Below are 13,632 nucleotides of genomic sequence, written 5' to 3'. Positions count from 1 at the left end.
GTAGGACTGGGAAAGACTCCTGCCTGAAACCTTGGAGAGTTGCTGCCAGTCAGTGTGGACAGTACTGAACTAGAGGGACCAGTCGTCTGGCTCTGTATAAGACAGCTTCCCATGCTCCTATCTGGAATGTTGTTGCTGCTTTTGCAGAACTTTTTGCAGACATTGCAGAACTTTTGAACGGAGGACCCACCCTACATAGGAGAGTCTGGGCACCAACAAACAACATAATTAAAGACATCTGGCTTCTTCTGAATTCTTCTGAATACTGTGAGCACTGTCCAGGACCATTCCAGTTAGACCTGAAAGCTGTGTGGGGAGCTTTGTCTGGGTTAGATTATTTCTTGGCTGGAATAGAGGTCTGGCTGTGATCCAAATACTGGGTGATCTAACTTTTATCTGGGATCCAAGTTCAGCTTACTGATTTAAAATACAGCAGATGAACATTACAATCCCCAGGAGAGGTGGGAGGCTGAATAATAACTCTGAACTGATCTAATATGAATGTCCTGATAAAGACTGAGACTCCACTGTAAGGCTATGCCAGTTTTTGCAGGAGCTGAAGCATCTGAGTGACACAATTGTAAATGGGCTGGTTGTGATTACTTACACTGGAGATATTCAGAGACTCTCACACATTATTTCTGTCCTAATGAGCTGCAGTAATGAAACCACTTTCCTGGAATGAATTGTTACAAGGGCTCTTGACTAAAGCTAGGCTTGCTAGCAGTTGTGAATAGGACTCTAAAAAAATCTATAACCTTAGGCAATACTTTCTTTAAAATTAACTGTTAGTGAAATGTGTATAGAAAAGGAATGCTTGCTCTAAATCAGGGCTGCACAACTTTCTCCAGTTGCTGTTGGACTACAACTCCCATTATTATGAACCCCAGTCCTTGTGGCTTTCCCCCTAACCTCTGCTATGATTTTATTCACCTATATTCAGTCTAAGTTCAGGCATAGTCCATTCCAAAAGAACGCAGTGGCAAGAAGAAGACGACCTTGCTTTAAGAAGATTACATGAACGACCTTGCTGATTATAGAGTCTTTTGAAAAACTAGACCAGAATATAATTCTGTATCCCCTGCTAGTTGAATTTCATGTATTAGGGCCCCAGATTAAAAGAAAATTAGTTACTATGCTTTGTTTATTATTGATTTGTGGCAATTTTGCAAAGACCGGGCAGTTGCATTCTGTACAAGAAAGAGCTCTGTTGTAATCCCATCCCCTTCTTCCCTTCACATCTGGTCTCTCCCTCCCACACCAATGCCAATAGTAACTGAAACTGACCCAGGGGCCAGGAAGGAGTACAACAATGGTTATAGCATACTAGTAATTTTTAGCCCGTTGTAATAACGGGCGCTAGCCTTAAGGGGAGCTACTGCCACCTCTTGCTGAGGCCGCGGCCGCCATCGGGGCTAGTCGCCCCGCCACCGCCTCACCCGCACTCTCGGTGGCGTCGCAGCCGCCGCCAACGGGGCCAGTCGCCCCACCGCGGCCACAACTACCTTTGGCCGAGGCCGCGGCTCCGCCGCCGCCTCGGCCACACTCTCCTCCTGCCGTTGGCGGCGGCCGCTTCTCCTTGGCCCGCCGCTTCTGCTCCTCCCGGCCCTCTCGCCGTAACGGCGGCGGCCGCCATCGGAGCCAGTCGCTCCGCCGCGGCCACCGCCTGGTCCAACATGGCCGCCCGTCTCTGGGCGGCCGTATCTTTTTCGCCCGATCTGGGCATGCGCTCCGCGCATGCCCAGATCGGGCGAAAAAGACACGGGCGGCACGGACGCACGCCCAAGGCTTTTATGGGTAAGGATACCGCTTATCAGTCAAGGCTGAAGACCAGGACCAGAGAAGATGGCAACAGCCTTTGAGACATCCATGCAGAGACATCACAGCACTGGAGGGTGAGACAACATTTAAGACCAGAATCCTGGAGGCTGGCGGTGTCAGGGATGGGACGTTGGCACCTTTGTCAGAAATGGGAACTAACCACTCCCAAGGACCATCAAAGGTGGGAAAGACTTAGGGGTCTGGGCCGGATCATCAGAGGGCAGGTCCGGAAGATGGGTCTTCACCCTCTCCAATACTGCAGGGTTCCTCGCACCCTAGCTTCATGCCTTCCCATCTTTTCACCACACTCTAGCATCTTGAACGCTGGGAGAACTAGCAAACTGACCATTTGCTGGTTCCCTGCCACTAGGTAACAGACATTCCCTCCCCCCACCACCTTTTCACCTTCCATCCTTTCCCTTCCTTGCTAGATAGATTTGCTTACATTTAGACTAGATTCTGAGCTTTAGCCTTGGCTTGCCAGAGCCTTTTCCTTGATGTTTCTCTGAACAAATTTCTACAAATAAAGCCATAAAAGACCATTTTGGTCTGGTTCTTTGAGTCTCCTCATACATCTACTGGTATTTCCTCCCTAAAATTCAGGGTAGAACCACCTGGGCCCCCAAATGAGGTGCAATACCCTTGAGAGGTTGATGATTAGTGAAGCCCTCCTGTCAGTCTCTTGGACTGGGCAGAACCTCCCCTATTGGGAGCAGCACCCTGTGAGCCCAAGAGTGGGGAGTTATAGTCCAATCCGCAGTATTGGCAGCAGGGGTCCCCTATATCCCAGTTGGCTGGGCAGAACCACCTTTATTGGCGAACTCCCTTTGGGCCGGGCAGAACTGTAAGCTTTGGGGAAGTGACTGCAGTCCAATAGGTCGAGTGCAGCACCCCATGAGCCTTGGGACTGAGGCCCCCGACCCAACAGTTCAAAATACCATCATCCCTGACCATTGGCCACAGTGGCTGGAATTATGGGAACTGTCGTTCAACAACAGCTGGAGCATTGAAGTTGTGAGGCTGCACTCTAAATGCAGAAAAGGTCAACTTGGGGAGAACTGTGAAATGAACTGACTGTTCTGTTGTAATTTGTGATTGTTTAGCAAAGCACCAAGAGGAAGCTGCCCATTCCAGTTAAGAAGAAGCACAGAGTATTATTGCTGCAGTTAGTCAAGAACAAACATGGAGATTGTAGTGCAGTATAAAGTAAATAAGATTAGGTTAAGTACATTTGAGATAAGAAAGACCTGTCCTAACTATGAGCTACATAGTGAATAAGGGGGGGAGAGAGAGAGATGCTCCCATCTGCTCTCCAAGGAGAAACTGACTGACTCGCTACAGGAAATACCTGAGGAGTCAAGGCAAGGGTCATAGAGCAGAGGAAAGCTGGGACAGGTAAGGAGACCCTAACTAGCTACTTCTACTCCCAATGACCCTAGTGGTCATTAGGAAAGTTGGTGCGAAAGGTCGATGCACTGGAACTCCATCTCCAACATGTTCCTTATTATTTTTATATTATTTTTGCTTTTCAACAACAAAACATTCTCAAAATAGTTTACATAGCACAAGGAATAAGAAAACTGTTCGAAAGGGACTCACAATAAAAAAATAAACACAAGGGAGATACCAGCAACAACCACCAGGAGGGAGATCATATTGGGTCGCTTGGGGATAATTAAATATATAAATATAAGAGAAAAAAATACATATTTAAATATAAGAGAGATGCCCATTTAAAAGGTGCCCTTGCTCAGAATAAATTTTCAGCAATTGTCTCTACTCAGCGAGTTGTGGAAAATTAAGTAGAACCCAGGTCCCCACTTTGGGAGACACAATGAAATCTAACTATAGCTACAAAGGAATCTTATAACTTTAACTACCCTGAGCCATTTTGGAAGGGCAGTATATAAATCAAATAAATAAATAGATAAATAAATAAATAAGAAACTACAACAAAAGTGTGTGTGTGCTTTTGTGGATTTTTAATGCATTTTAACGTGGACAGCCACTTTGGAATTAATTTATGGAATAAAATGACTCAGGGTCAGTTCAAAGGATCAAATAGCCCCCATGTGATCATTCCAACTATCTTAAGGTACAGACAGAACTTTCTGGAAAAAAGCATTTGTGTGAAAAAGTGCTTAATGGATACATCCCTCCCCCTGCAGTTTCTATAACAGCATCCAAAGTTCAGCAAGTAGTTCTGGTAATCTGCCTACTTTCCTTTCACTATCCCTACAACTGGACTAAGCTGGGTCCAAATCGGTTAGGCAGTTCACAAGTTGGCCCACTTGCACCTCAAACATTCACACATCTGCCATCTTGAATTGGGGTGGGCAACATCATCACAAACTACGCCATTGAGGTGTCACTCACTACAACTGCACCAAATTTGATTCAAATCAGTTCTTTGGTCCACAAGCTAGAGACCACTTGTGCTTCAAACATCGGCCATATTGAATCGGGGTGGATGACATCATCACAAATTACACCCAAGTTGTCCCATTGAGATCCCCCCCCGAGCTGTAGCAAATTTGATTCAAATCGGTGAGGCAGTTCACAAGTTAGCCCTCTTGCCCCTCAAATGTTCATGTGCACCTCAAATGTTCATGTGCACCTCAAATGTTCATGTGTCTGCCATCTTGAACTGGGTGGATGACAGCATTACAAACTATGCCATGGAGGCATCCCTATAGCTGCACCCAGCTTGGTTCATGGTGGTCCAGGCATTGCCCAGTTGATAGGTGGGCACACAGACACACACACAGAGAATGCAGGGTGATCTTATAAGCTTACTTTCCTTAAACAGGAAAGGCCTGTCCTTAGCAATTAGTTTCCACTGAGAAAACATCAACCGAACCAGCTGGACTATTAAGCAGCAAAGGCCTACTTAATAGTCTTTGCCTTTGCAGCAAAGGCAAAGACTATTAAGCAGCATGGCGGACCTGGTTTGAAGATTTTTATTTTAACGGCAAGGCTGATCAGGTCAGTCTAGTAAGAGTTACCCCAACACAGCCCACATCCAGTGCTCAGTTGCAGGCAGGGGTCGTGTTCTCCACGGACGTGCATGCTGACTAAACTTCGAAACTTTTTTTTAAAGCTTAAAAACAATTACATGACATTACAAGTAAGGCGGAAAGTGCACGAGAAACTCGTCTCTTTGCTATTGAGTTTTCAAACCAGGGTTGTGGGTCGGACTTCAACTCCCACAGTCTCTTTTAGAGAGGCTTTTTAAAATATTTTACCCACGGCTCATATCCGGCAGGCTTCTTGGTTTTTAGCTTTTTATTTATAACTTTTAAATTGCAACTTTTGAAATTTGCAACTTTAAAATGTGGTTTTAGCCTGGTCTTTTAACTTTACAGCGTTTATTAATTCTTATGTTCTATCATTTTATTTATTTTGTTGTAAGCCTCCACGAGCAGTAGCGTACTAGAGGGGCGGGGCATAAATATTTTAAATAAATAAAACAACCCATTGTGGCTGAGGATGACTGAGAGGCTGAACTGAACACCTGACCTCCAACATCCGGGTCCTCAACCCCGCTGGAAGGCAGCTTGCACTCCACGCCCTCCGCTTACGAACGAACCGGAACTAAAGTTCGGGCCAATCTGGCCATCAACTCTATGGTATCTACGTGCCTAACGCACGAAAAGTAGTCTTACCGACGTCATTTCCGCCCCTGCGTTTGTCGCTCTTTTCTTTAAGCAGCCGGAAAGGGTAACCCCGCAGCGTGCGGTGGGCGGAGCCTCTTTCCCGTGCGGCCGCCAAGAAGCAGCCATGGTGGAGCCGAAGGTGCGGGGTGGTGGTGGGGCCCTTGTGGGCTTCTTCGCCCATTCGTGGGAGGCGGGTGAGGGGGATGGAGAGTGGCACGAGGCCTTCCCCTGCCCTGTCCGCGAGGCTGGGGTGGGCGAGGCAAGGGAAGGGAGGACACGTGGAGGCCACGCCGGGCCCGCGGGAGGGAGGCCCAGAGGAGGCTAGGCCGCGACATCCTTGAGAACTGCCGCCCTGTCAAGCTTCAGGGGCCCCACTCCCAAGGAAGCGTGCCCCGGGACGGCTGTTCTCTCATCCAGGCCTCAGGTTGGATAACAGTGTCTCTGAGTGTGTACAGAGTGCTTTCCTCTCTCTACGGACTTGCCATTAGTATGGAGGCATGAATGGTGTCTGAAAGCTTGCAAAGATCCCGAAAGATGCTCCAGTCTTCTCAATTATTTAATTGAAAAGGAAGGGGAGTAGGGCTTGAATTCCAGATACTGGGTTGAGTGGAAGGAGACAGAAGAGGTGGAAAGATTCAGTGTGGATGGAAAAAACATTAGTGTTGTTTTTTAAAATAAAAAAAATAAACCTAACTGTGTACTGAATATTATGTACTTAATAGTTGTGTTCTAAAACTTTGTGTAGTAATGGTGTTCTAAAATTAACAAGTTGTGAAATGGCCGACTAGCCAGTGACAATTCTTATCCATCTAGTATGAGGAAAAAGTGATAGGGAAAGTGTGGGTTTTCTGGCCCATCTCCTTGGTTGAGCTCTTGTGGGCATTTGGAGGAAGCTGGTGGTAATGATGGCATTTGTGCATTTGGGAGACTGTTGCTGGTCACATGGTGGCTGGAGTGGTTATCGGGATGAGTGGCTAGGCTGCAGCCATGTGAGGAGCTAGTGTGAGTGGGAGAAAAAGGGGTGAGAGTGCAGATCTTATTGGATACCAAAAGAGGAAAACTAAAACAACAAAAAACACCCAATTCTGTAGTGGGCATATAGCAGTGTTGGGAAGAAGGGGTATGCCAGAATAGAATGACAGTAGCTTTGTTAAGCTTAAACCCTGGTGTTTTCCCCACATATTCGATAGAGTTCAGAGAACCTCATGGCTTCAGTTGAAAGACTCACCCGGGCTAACAAATTCTCTTCCCATTTGTTGTTCCCACACAATGTGCAAATCCTGTCTGCCTCTTTGGCTTGCAAGAAGCATTTTCTTAATTCCTGATCACTTCCTGCAGCGTACCATACACCATCATAGGCCTTAATCAATCTCTCTTTTCCCCCCTCTTCCAGGTATTGGTGATTGATGGACGTGGCCACCTGCTGGGTCGCCTGGCAGCCATGGTGGCTAAGCAAGTCTTGTTGGGTAAGGTTCTGTGTGGGGAAAAGGAAGAGAGGGTGTCTCTCTCATTTGCATGTTTGACGAGACTAGCATTTCCACAAGCTGTCTTGGATCAGAAGGAGGTGGAATTCAACTCTGGCTTCTCTTCTGGGGGAGGACCTGGAAAACGAATGATGGTGGTATATCAGTAGTTGGAGGTCTGCCTTTTTGTGGGAGAGCACACTGATGTGCCTCTGCCACTCTTTCACAGGTTTTGCCACTGCCTGAGTTCTCTGTGTCCCAGCATATGCTGGAAAAAGCATATTCTGTTCTGTCTTGGTACATAGGAAGCTGTCTTGTACTCAGACCATTGGTCTGTCTTGACCACTGGTGATACTGCCTATGCGTTGCAAAGTTTTTCTTGGCTGTGCTAATTGAGAAACTTTTTTGAATGGAGATCTTGGGCAATTTAACTTTAGGCCTCATGTATGCAAAGTATATGCTCTGCTTGTGAATTATGACCCCTCTCTGGAGGGCAGCTACATGTGTGATTTCTGTGCTGTGGTCTGTCCAGCCCTGAATAAGGGGCCTGGGAAGGAATGGAGATTATTCACTATTTATTTAAAATGTATATCCCACATTTCTTCTGAAAAATTCAAGGTTGCTTACCCAAAAAAATTTAAAACAAATATAAACAAGACAAAAGAGATCTGCTGGATAACAAAAACAGAGAAGTGAAAACATCAACCGAGCTCAGGGAATGCCAGCTGGAATATATGGAGTATTGCTAAATGTCAAAATGCCCCCAAAGAGTGGACCATCAGACCTCCCGGGGCAGGGACTTCCATGCTATGGTGTCTGGATCAGTTTGCAACTTTGCAGCTCCTAGCTGGGGACTGGGGACAAGTTCACAGCTTGTAGGCAGTGTTCCCTTTAAGGTGTGGGTGCACGCTCACACATTTTTTAATGTCCACTCAGTTAATTTTAGATCCCACTCAGGTTTAATCAGGACAGCCCCTCTCTGAATGCATGTGTGCACACACTGCCTTGAAACTGCCACCCAGAACAAAACTCATTCCACACTCAGATGAGAAAAACTAGAGAGAACACTGCTTGTAGGTCACGTACATGAAAATGATTGAACTCCATTGGTGTTTGGCCTGTTCTTCATTTTCAGTTTAATCTCATCTTACACTCTCCTTTTCCCACCCTAGGGCGCAAAGTCGTGGTAGTGCGATGTGAAGGGATCAATATCTCTGGCAACTTCTACCGTAACAAATGTAAGTAAGGGAGCAGTTTCTAAATCTGTTTCAAACATCTGGCTTTAGATCTTGGGCAAAATGCTCATCTACAGTGCCTGGTATTTTCTCCTGCTGAAGAGACTACACCTTTTTCATGCCCTCTCATTACTAGAATTAATGCTAATAAAGCAAGTTAATTATCTGTGGCATGGGTGGCTAACTCTTAAGGACTACTGTATTCTTCAGACACTGATCTGGGCTCCAGAACATTCCACCCTGACTGATCAGGTTCTGTAATAAAGCTGACATTGGCCATAAGGGCTGCATAGATTTCCATTATGTGCTTGCATAGCATGAGAGCTTCACCAGTGAGGTTGAAGAATGTACTTCCTAAAAGAGGCAATTTAGCAGTCATCTTTCACTCTTCCCGATACTGTGCAAGAGAGTGATGCAGTAGTGTTTATATGAAGTGCACGTGAGAGACTTTTTTCCCTTCCGGGCACATTAAACTGAGCAATTTTTATTTCCTACCATGCGTTTAGTAAAATCTGGTTAGGCTGTCAGGAGCCACATCTGGCCTTTAGCATCCCTGAATGACAGAGCTAGAGCAGTGTTCTGCACTTGAGCTGGTATCTGCATCTGAAAAACCTTTGCTTTCATATTTGTTAAGCAAATCTCTAGTCCTTATGGCTGCAGACAACGGGGTGGTAAATGTGGGCTCTGCCTAGTGAATTCACTTAAAGAGAATGATGGGGGATTCCACAGGGCGGAGATGGGCGGTCCTCTGTGTTGTGGTCTTCACCAAGACTGCATATATTGTGTAGATTGCCTGCTGAGTTTGCGTAGTTTTGCAAGCAATACATTGGTAAAGGATTAGTTTGCTCAACTGGTGTTCTTGGCAGCTTCCATTTACATGTTACATGAGGGTGTGTGCCAGGGTTGTGGAGCTGCTGTGTGCTTTGTAAACAGCAAAGAATAGCCAGAGTTCCTCTGTCTGTGCCTGCCGCTCTCAGCACTTGATACGTGACAACATTGCTCAAGGGTGGGATGGTGGTCCGTGATGATGCCTTTCCACCATTAGTTCGAGTGTCACCACAGTGAGACAACTCTACATGCACTACCATCTGAGGCCACCACCTCCTGCCCATAACACATTGTGCCTTTGAGTATCCACATGATATTGGTCACTGAGAGTGTCAGTGCACTCTTTTCCCCATTAATGTGGCTAAGATGAGCGCACAGCCTTTACTTGACACATATAGGCTATTGCATTCTGGGAGGTCTGTTCTAGGTGTTGTGGTTGCTAACATGGGGCAGTTTTTGGGACAGACACAGAAGGCCAGTAGTCAGAAGGCCCTGGTGTGGTGTTGCAAGTCTGCCAGCTGGGACCCTTGCCTTTGGGGAAACCATGCTCAAGTAACTCTGCGTGCTGGCTTCTGGTCACCTTCTTGTCGGCCTCCTCTAACTCTGTAACTTTCCCCATTTTTCCCCAGTGAAATACCTTGCCTTCCTGCGCAAGCGTATGAACACAAACCCCTCCCGTGGCCCTTACCACTTCCGTGCACCCAGCCGAATCTTCTGGAGGACAGTTCGAGGTGAGTGTCTTCTCGCTGCCTTTTTATCAGACGACATAATAACTTTTAAAAAAACGTTTGTACTCCACCCCTCCAGTACTTTTAATTGCAGCTGCAGCTCAATCCAGTTGGGGTTATGGCATCGCTGGGTGGGGGGCAGTTATCTGGGTATTTGTGTTCTTTGCCTCATGGGGCAATTAGCTGTCTCAGTGGACAAAAGTGGCACAAGTAATAAAGGGTTATGCCTCCCCTGCAGCAGCTACTAAAAAAATAAAATAAAAAATAGATTTATTTTAAAAATAGAAATCAGGACATAAATCGCAGCTCAGTGTTATGTCTGGTTTGGCCTTCAGTATCCAGTAAGAATCCATAACTCCACTCTTTTTCTGGTTTGCATGTGATATCTTAGAACATTTCTGATGCTTCGTATTAAACCTTAATGTAACAAACTTGGTAGCCATTATGTATGTCCCAGGGGATGTTGTTTTCCCAGTCGTTGTCCCAGAATGATAGTTACATTGAGTTCTTTTAAACAATCTGTTTATGTATTCATCTAGTCGGCCCAGAGATTTGCATATGGGGTGGTATGTAAATGAGAAAAACAGACTAATCGGAGTGTGATCTTGCCCCCACCTTTCCAATCAATGTTTATGCTAAACCTCAGTTGTTCTCCTTGGAGGTTCTAACCCCATCCTTTTTCCAGGGCGTCCCAGAAATCTGGCTCCCTGTGTACCTCTAACCCTTCACATCTCTCTCCATGTTTCCCCTTTTTCAGGAATGCTCCCACATAAGACCAAACGCGGTCAGGCTGCCTTGGAGAGGCTGAAGGTTTTTGATGGCATTCCCCCTCCTTACGATAAGGTAACTACTCTCCTCTTTGCTCTGTGAGAGAGGCTGTGTGCGCTCCCTGCCCCTTTTCTGCCGGTGATGTTATTCTTTCCTACCTACATTGTTTGACTCAAGGAATGAGAAGAGTATTCCGACACTGAGGCAGATCTTTGCGTTGCTAGAGATGCTCACCGTTGTCTGTGCTTTGTGTGCAAATTATTAATGAAGTCTGTCCTCTCCCATAGCGCAAGAGGATGGTGGTCCCTGCAGCTCTGAAAGTGGTCCGCCTCAAGCCTACGCGCAAGGTATTTCCATTGTTTTCTGTTAGATGTTTTCCAGTAATAATTAGGGGCATCCACAGTGACTTGTTAAATGGAATACAGCATTTGTTTGCTCTGATCCAGTGCTATAAAGCACTAACTTGGAAAGGACCCATAGCTCGCAGATGTGGGGCACATACCTTTGCATTTAGAAGGTCGTGGGTTCTGTCCCTGGCACCTCCACTTAAAGGATTTGGGGTATCAGGGTTGGGAAAGACCTGGCTTTGCCTCAGACCTTGTAGAATAGCTTCCTGTTTGTGGCTACAGTGTGTTCGGCTAAATGGACCAGTGGTCTGCCTCTGTAGAAGGTGGCCTCAAATCCCCAAACATGATTAAAAACAAACACAAATTCCCAGATAAGTTTGGCAGCAACTCTTGTTCAGTGTAGCCAGACATACAAGACCTGCAAATGTCGAGCACCCTCTAGTGGACAGGCGTGGTATGACCTTTTGGATAGGTAGGCAACCTTGTTACTCAAGCTGTTGTTGAATTACAACTCCCATCATCCCCAGCCACAATTGTATTATGGTTGGGAATTATGGGAGTTCAACAGCTCAAGTGCCGAGGTTGCCTCCCCCTGTGTTAACTGTTCTGGCTCCATGCAACTACTTGTTTCAGTGCATGCTGGGATTGGAAAGCTACTTTGGCCTATTGAAATCAGCATTGCTGGATGCTTTCTGAAGGGCTAACCATACCTGCTGTCACCTGCAGGCATTGACTTGGGGCAGGTCTGTGATGATGACACACCACTGTTAGTTCGAGTCTCAAGACCATGAGACAACAACTCTTCATGCACTACCATCTGAGACCACCCCTCTTTAGTGTGACCCAGTGCTTGTGAGGAAGGAAGGAGGCACAGTTGCCCTTTTGGCAGCAGAGTCTGAGTTCATGTTAAAATGAGAGGCTGACAGCAGGACTCCTTGCAAATAGCAGCCCTAGGTTTTATAAAAGTCTGCTGTGTTGGTCTGCTGACCAAGTTTGCCGGGGTGTGTGTGTGTGCACGTGCACATGTTTCAGGAATGGTGCTAGCAGCCTCTGAAGAAATGTAGGCTCCTGGGGGAGAGCGAAATTCCATGTGCCAGGATCCAAAGTCAAGCAACCTGGTTTTCGTGTAAGGGGAAAGGGTTTGAACTGTGAACATTCACCATTTTTGGGTGTGGGAAATTGTGTCTGACATGGTGGAACAGGGTGGTGCAGTTCTAATTCTACACCCTAAACTGAAGTATCTTCCTCTACCTACTTAGTTTGCTTATTTGGGTCGCCTGGCCCATGAAGTTGGCTGGAAGTACCAGGCCATCACAGCTACCCTGGAAGAGAAACGTAAGGCGAAAGCCAAGCTCCATTACTCCAAGAAGAAGAAGCTGATGGTAAGCTAACCAGAGCGCCTAACTGAATATCTTGTGCAATGTTTTGCCTTCCTCCCCGCTCCCTTTCTTTTTCTTTATCTTACATTATTTTGAGTGGGTGCTGCTGTAGGTTTGTTTGCTAATGTAATAGCATGCTGTTTCAGTAAGCTTTTGAGTGGGTAAGTGTGTGCAGAACCCCTGGGTTTTCTCTGACAGTAAATGATTCTGGGAGACTTCTCCAAAAGCCAAAGAAGGGCAATCCGTTTTTAAGACCAGCTAAAATATCACTAAGCATTCAGCAAGTTTTTGAGTTCTCCAGAACTCTTCTTTAGGCTGCATGTTAAGCAAAACAAAAATCCAGGGTAAAGAAGCTCTCCTAACTCAAAGGCTTGTTGCCTGCTTTGTGATATTTTAGTTGGTCCTGATAACTTTCAGGTTTTTTCTTAATGGACCAACACAGCCACTTACATTTTTTTTTAATGTGGGATTGCTGTATCTGTAGATAATAGATTTCAGGATACTGCAGAGCTTCTGAGTAATCTTTCATTGGCAAATCCCCCATTTATTGGTTTGACTCCTTTGAATTGGTGAGCCCGTCTGTTGTGTGGTGCTGTAGCTTCAGATCTCAGCTCTCTAGTGTGTGTTTTGGCCTCTTAGATCCTTTCCTGAATTGACTTTTCTCGCTCTCTCCTCACAGAAACTGCGGAAGCAGGCAGAGAAGAACGTGGAGGGCAAGATAGCGAAATACACAGACATCCTGAAGCAGTATGGCATCCTGGTTTAAATCACACACAGGCTTGGTTCATAATAAAGAATAGTTTACAGCTTCTTGGTTTTGTGTTTGAACTGGGAAAAGTCTGTTAATAAGAGTCCAGCGTACAAGACGATATGGCTGTAGCAATTACAGTCAGTCTCAAGTTGGGTGTGATGTGGGTTGCTTCCACCAGGCAAATGGTGTGTTGTGGGGCTGCTTTTCACAGTCCCAGTTTTGTGAGTGAGATTCACAGTTCATTTCCTGACCCAGTGCTCCTGTTTGGTGCATCAGAGGCCAGTGTATGTGTTGCCCTTGAGGACTGCATCATACCACTTCTAGTTCTGGCAGTAGTATTTTCAAGCTTTGAAGCCAACCTTCCTCCCCTCCCTGCCCTCAGTCATCCTTTCCCTTCATCGGCAGCATTTAGTAAGGTGGTCACGTTTAGCTCCTTGCTAGGAAAAGCTTCACCTACTGCTTTTTGCACATCAAACCTCTCAAGGGACAGGAGCAGCCCAGGAAGTTGACTTTTCTGAACCAGTTGTCAGTATTTTCTTTTGTTTCTGCCAGCTTTTCTCTCTCCCTTCTCTTGGGCCTTTTTTTTTTCTGAGATAGTATTTCTTACCTCCCTCCTCCCCTTGAGATCGTCCTTGGGTGCCTAAATATTATTTTTA

At 46.1% G+C, this 13,632-nt stretch overlaps 1 protein-coding gene and 2 non-coding genes across 3 annotated transcripts; all 3 read left to right on the top strand.

Annotated features, from left to right (window-relative positions):
- Positions 1-5,472: 5,472 nt before the first annotated feature.
- RPL13A (ribosomal protein L13a) lies at positions 5,473-13,031 on the top strand. The gene is made up of 8 exons (XM_053265842.1): positions 5,473-5,616; positions 6,871-6,943; positions 8,113-8,178; positions 9,633-9,734; positions 10,489-10,574; positions 10,787-10,846; positions 12,106-12,228; positions 12,905-13,031. The coding sequence occupies exons 1-8, from the start codon at positions 5,602-5,604 to the stop codon at positions 12,989-12,991; spliced, it is 612 nt and encodes a 203-aa protein (XP_053121817.1). The 5' UTR covers positions 5,473-5,601; the 3' UTR covers positions 12,992-13,031.
- On the top strand, positions 9,190-9,273 carry LOC128332182 (small nucleolar RNA Z195/SNORD33/SNORD32 family). The gene has a single exon (XR_008310602.1). It is a non-coding gene; the product is annotated as a small nucleolar RNA Z195/SNORD33/SNORD32 family (small nucleolar RNA).
- On the top strand, positions 11,587-11,673 carry LOC128332183 (small nucleolar RNA Z195/SNORD33/SNORD32 family). Its single transcript, XR_008310603.1, has one exon. It is a non-coding gene; the product is annotated as a small nucleolar RNA Z195/SNORD33/SNORD32 family (small nucleolar RNA).
- Positions 13,032-13,632: the final 601 nt, after the last annotated feature.

Source organism: Hemicordylus capensis, chromosome 6, assembly GCF_027244095.1.
Source record: "Hemicordylus capensis ecotype Gifberg chromosome 6, rHemCap1.1.pri, whole genome shotgun sequence".
NCBI classification, from domain to species: Eukaryota; Metazoa; Chordata; class Lepidosauria; order Squamata; family Cordylidae; genus Hemicordylus; species Hemicordylus capensis.
Note: the sequence above shows the minus strand (reverse complement) of the source record. Positions and strands in the feature narration are given on the sequence as shown.

Excerpts from the sequence above, each read along its gene's own strand:
- RPL13A (XM_053265842.1), top strand. Across the intron at positions 6,944-8,112 it reads GGCTAAGCAAGTCTTGTTGG|GGCGCAAAGTCGTGGTAGTG; the intron begins GTAAGGTTCTGT and ends TTCCCACCCTAG. Across the intron at positions 12,229-12,904 it reads CCAAGAAGAAGAAGCTGATG|AAACTGCGGAAGCAGGCAGA; the intron begins GTAAGCTAACCA and ends CTCTCCTCACAG.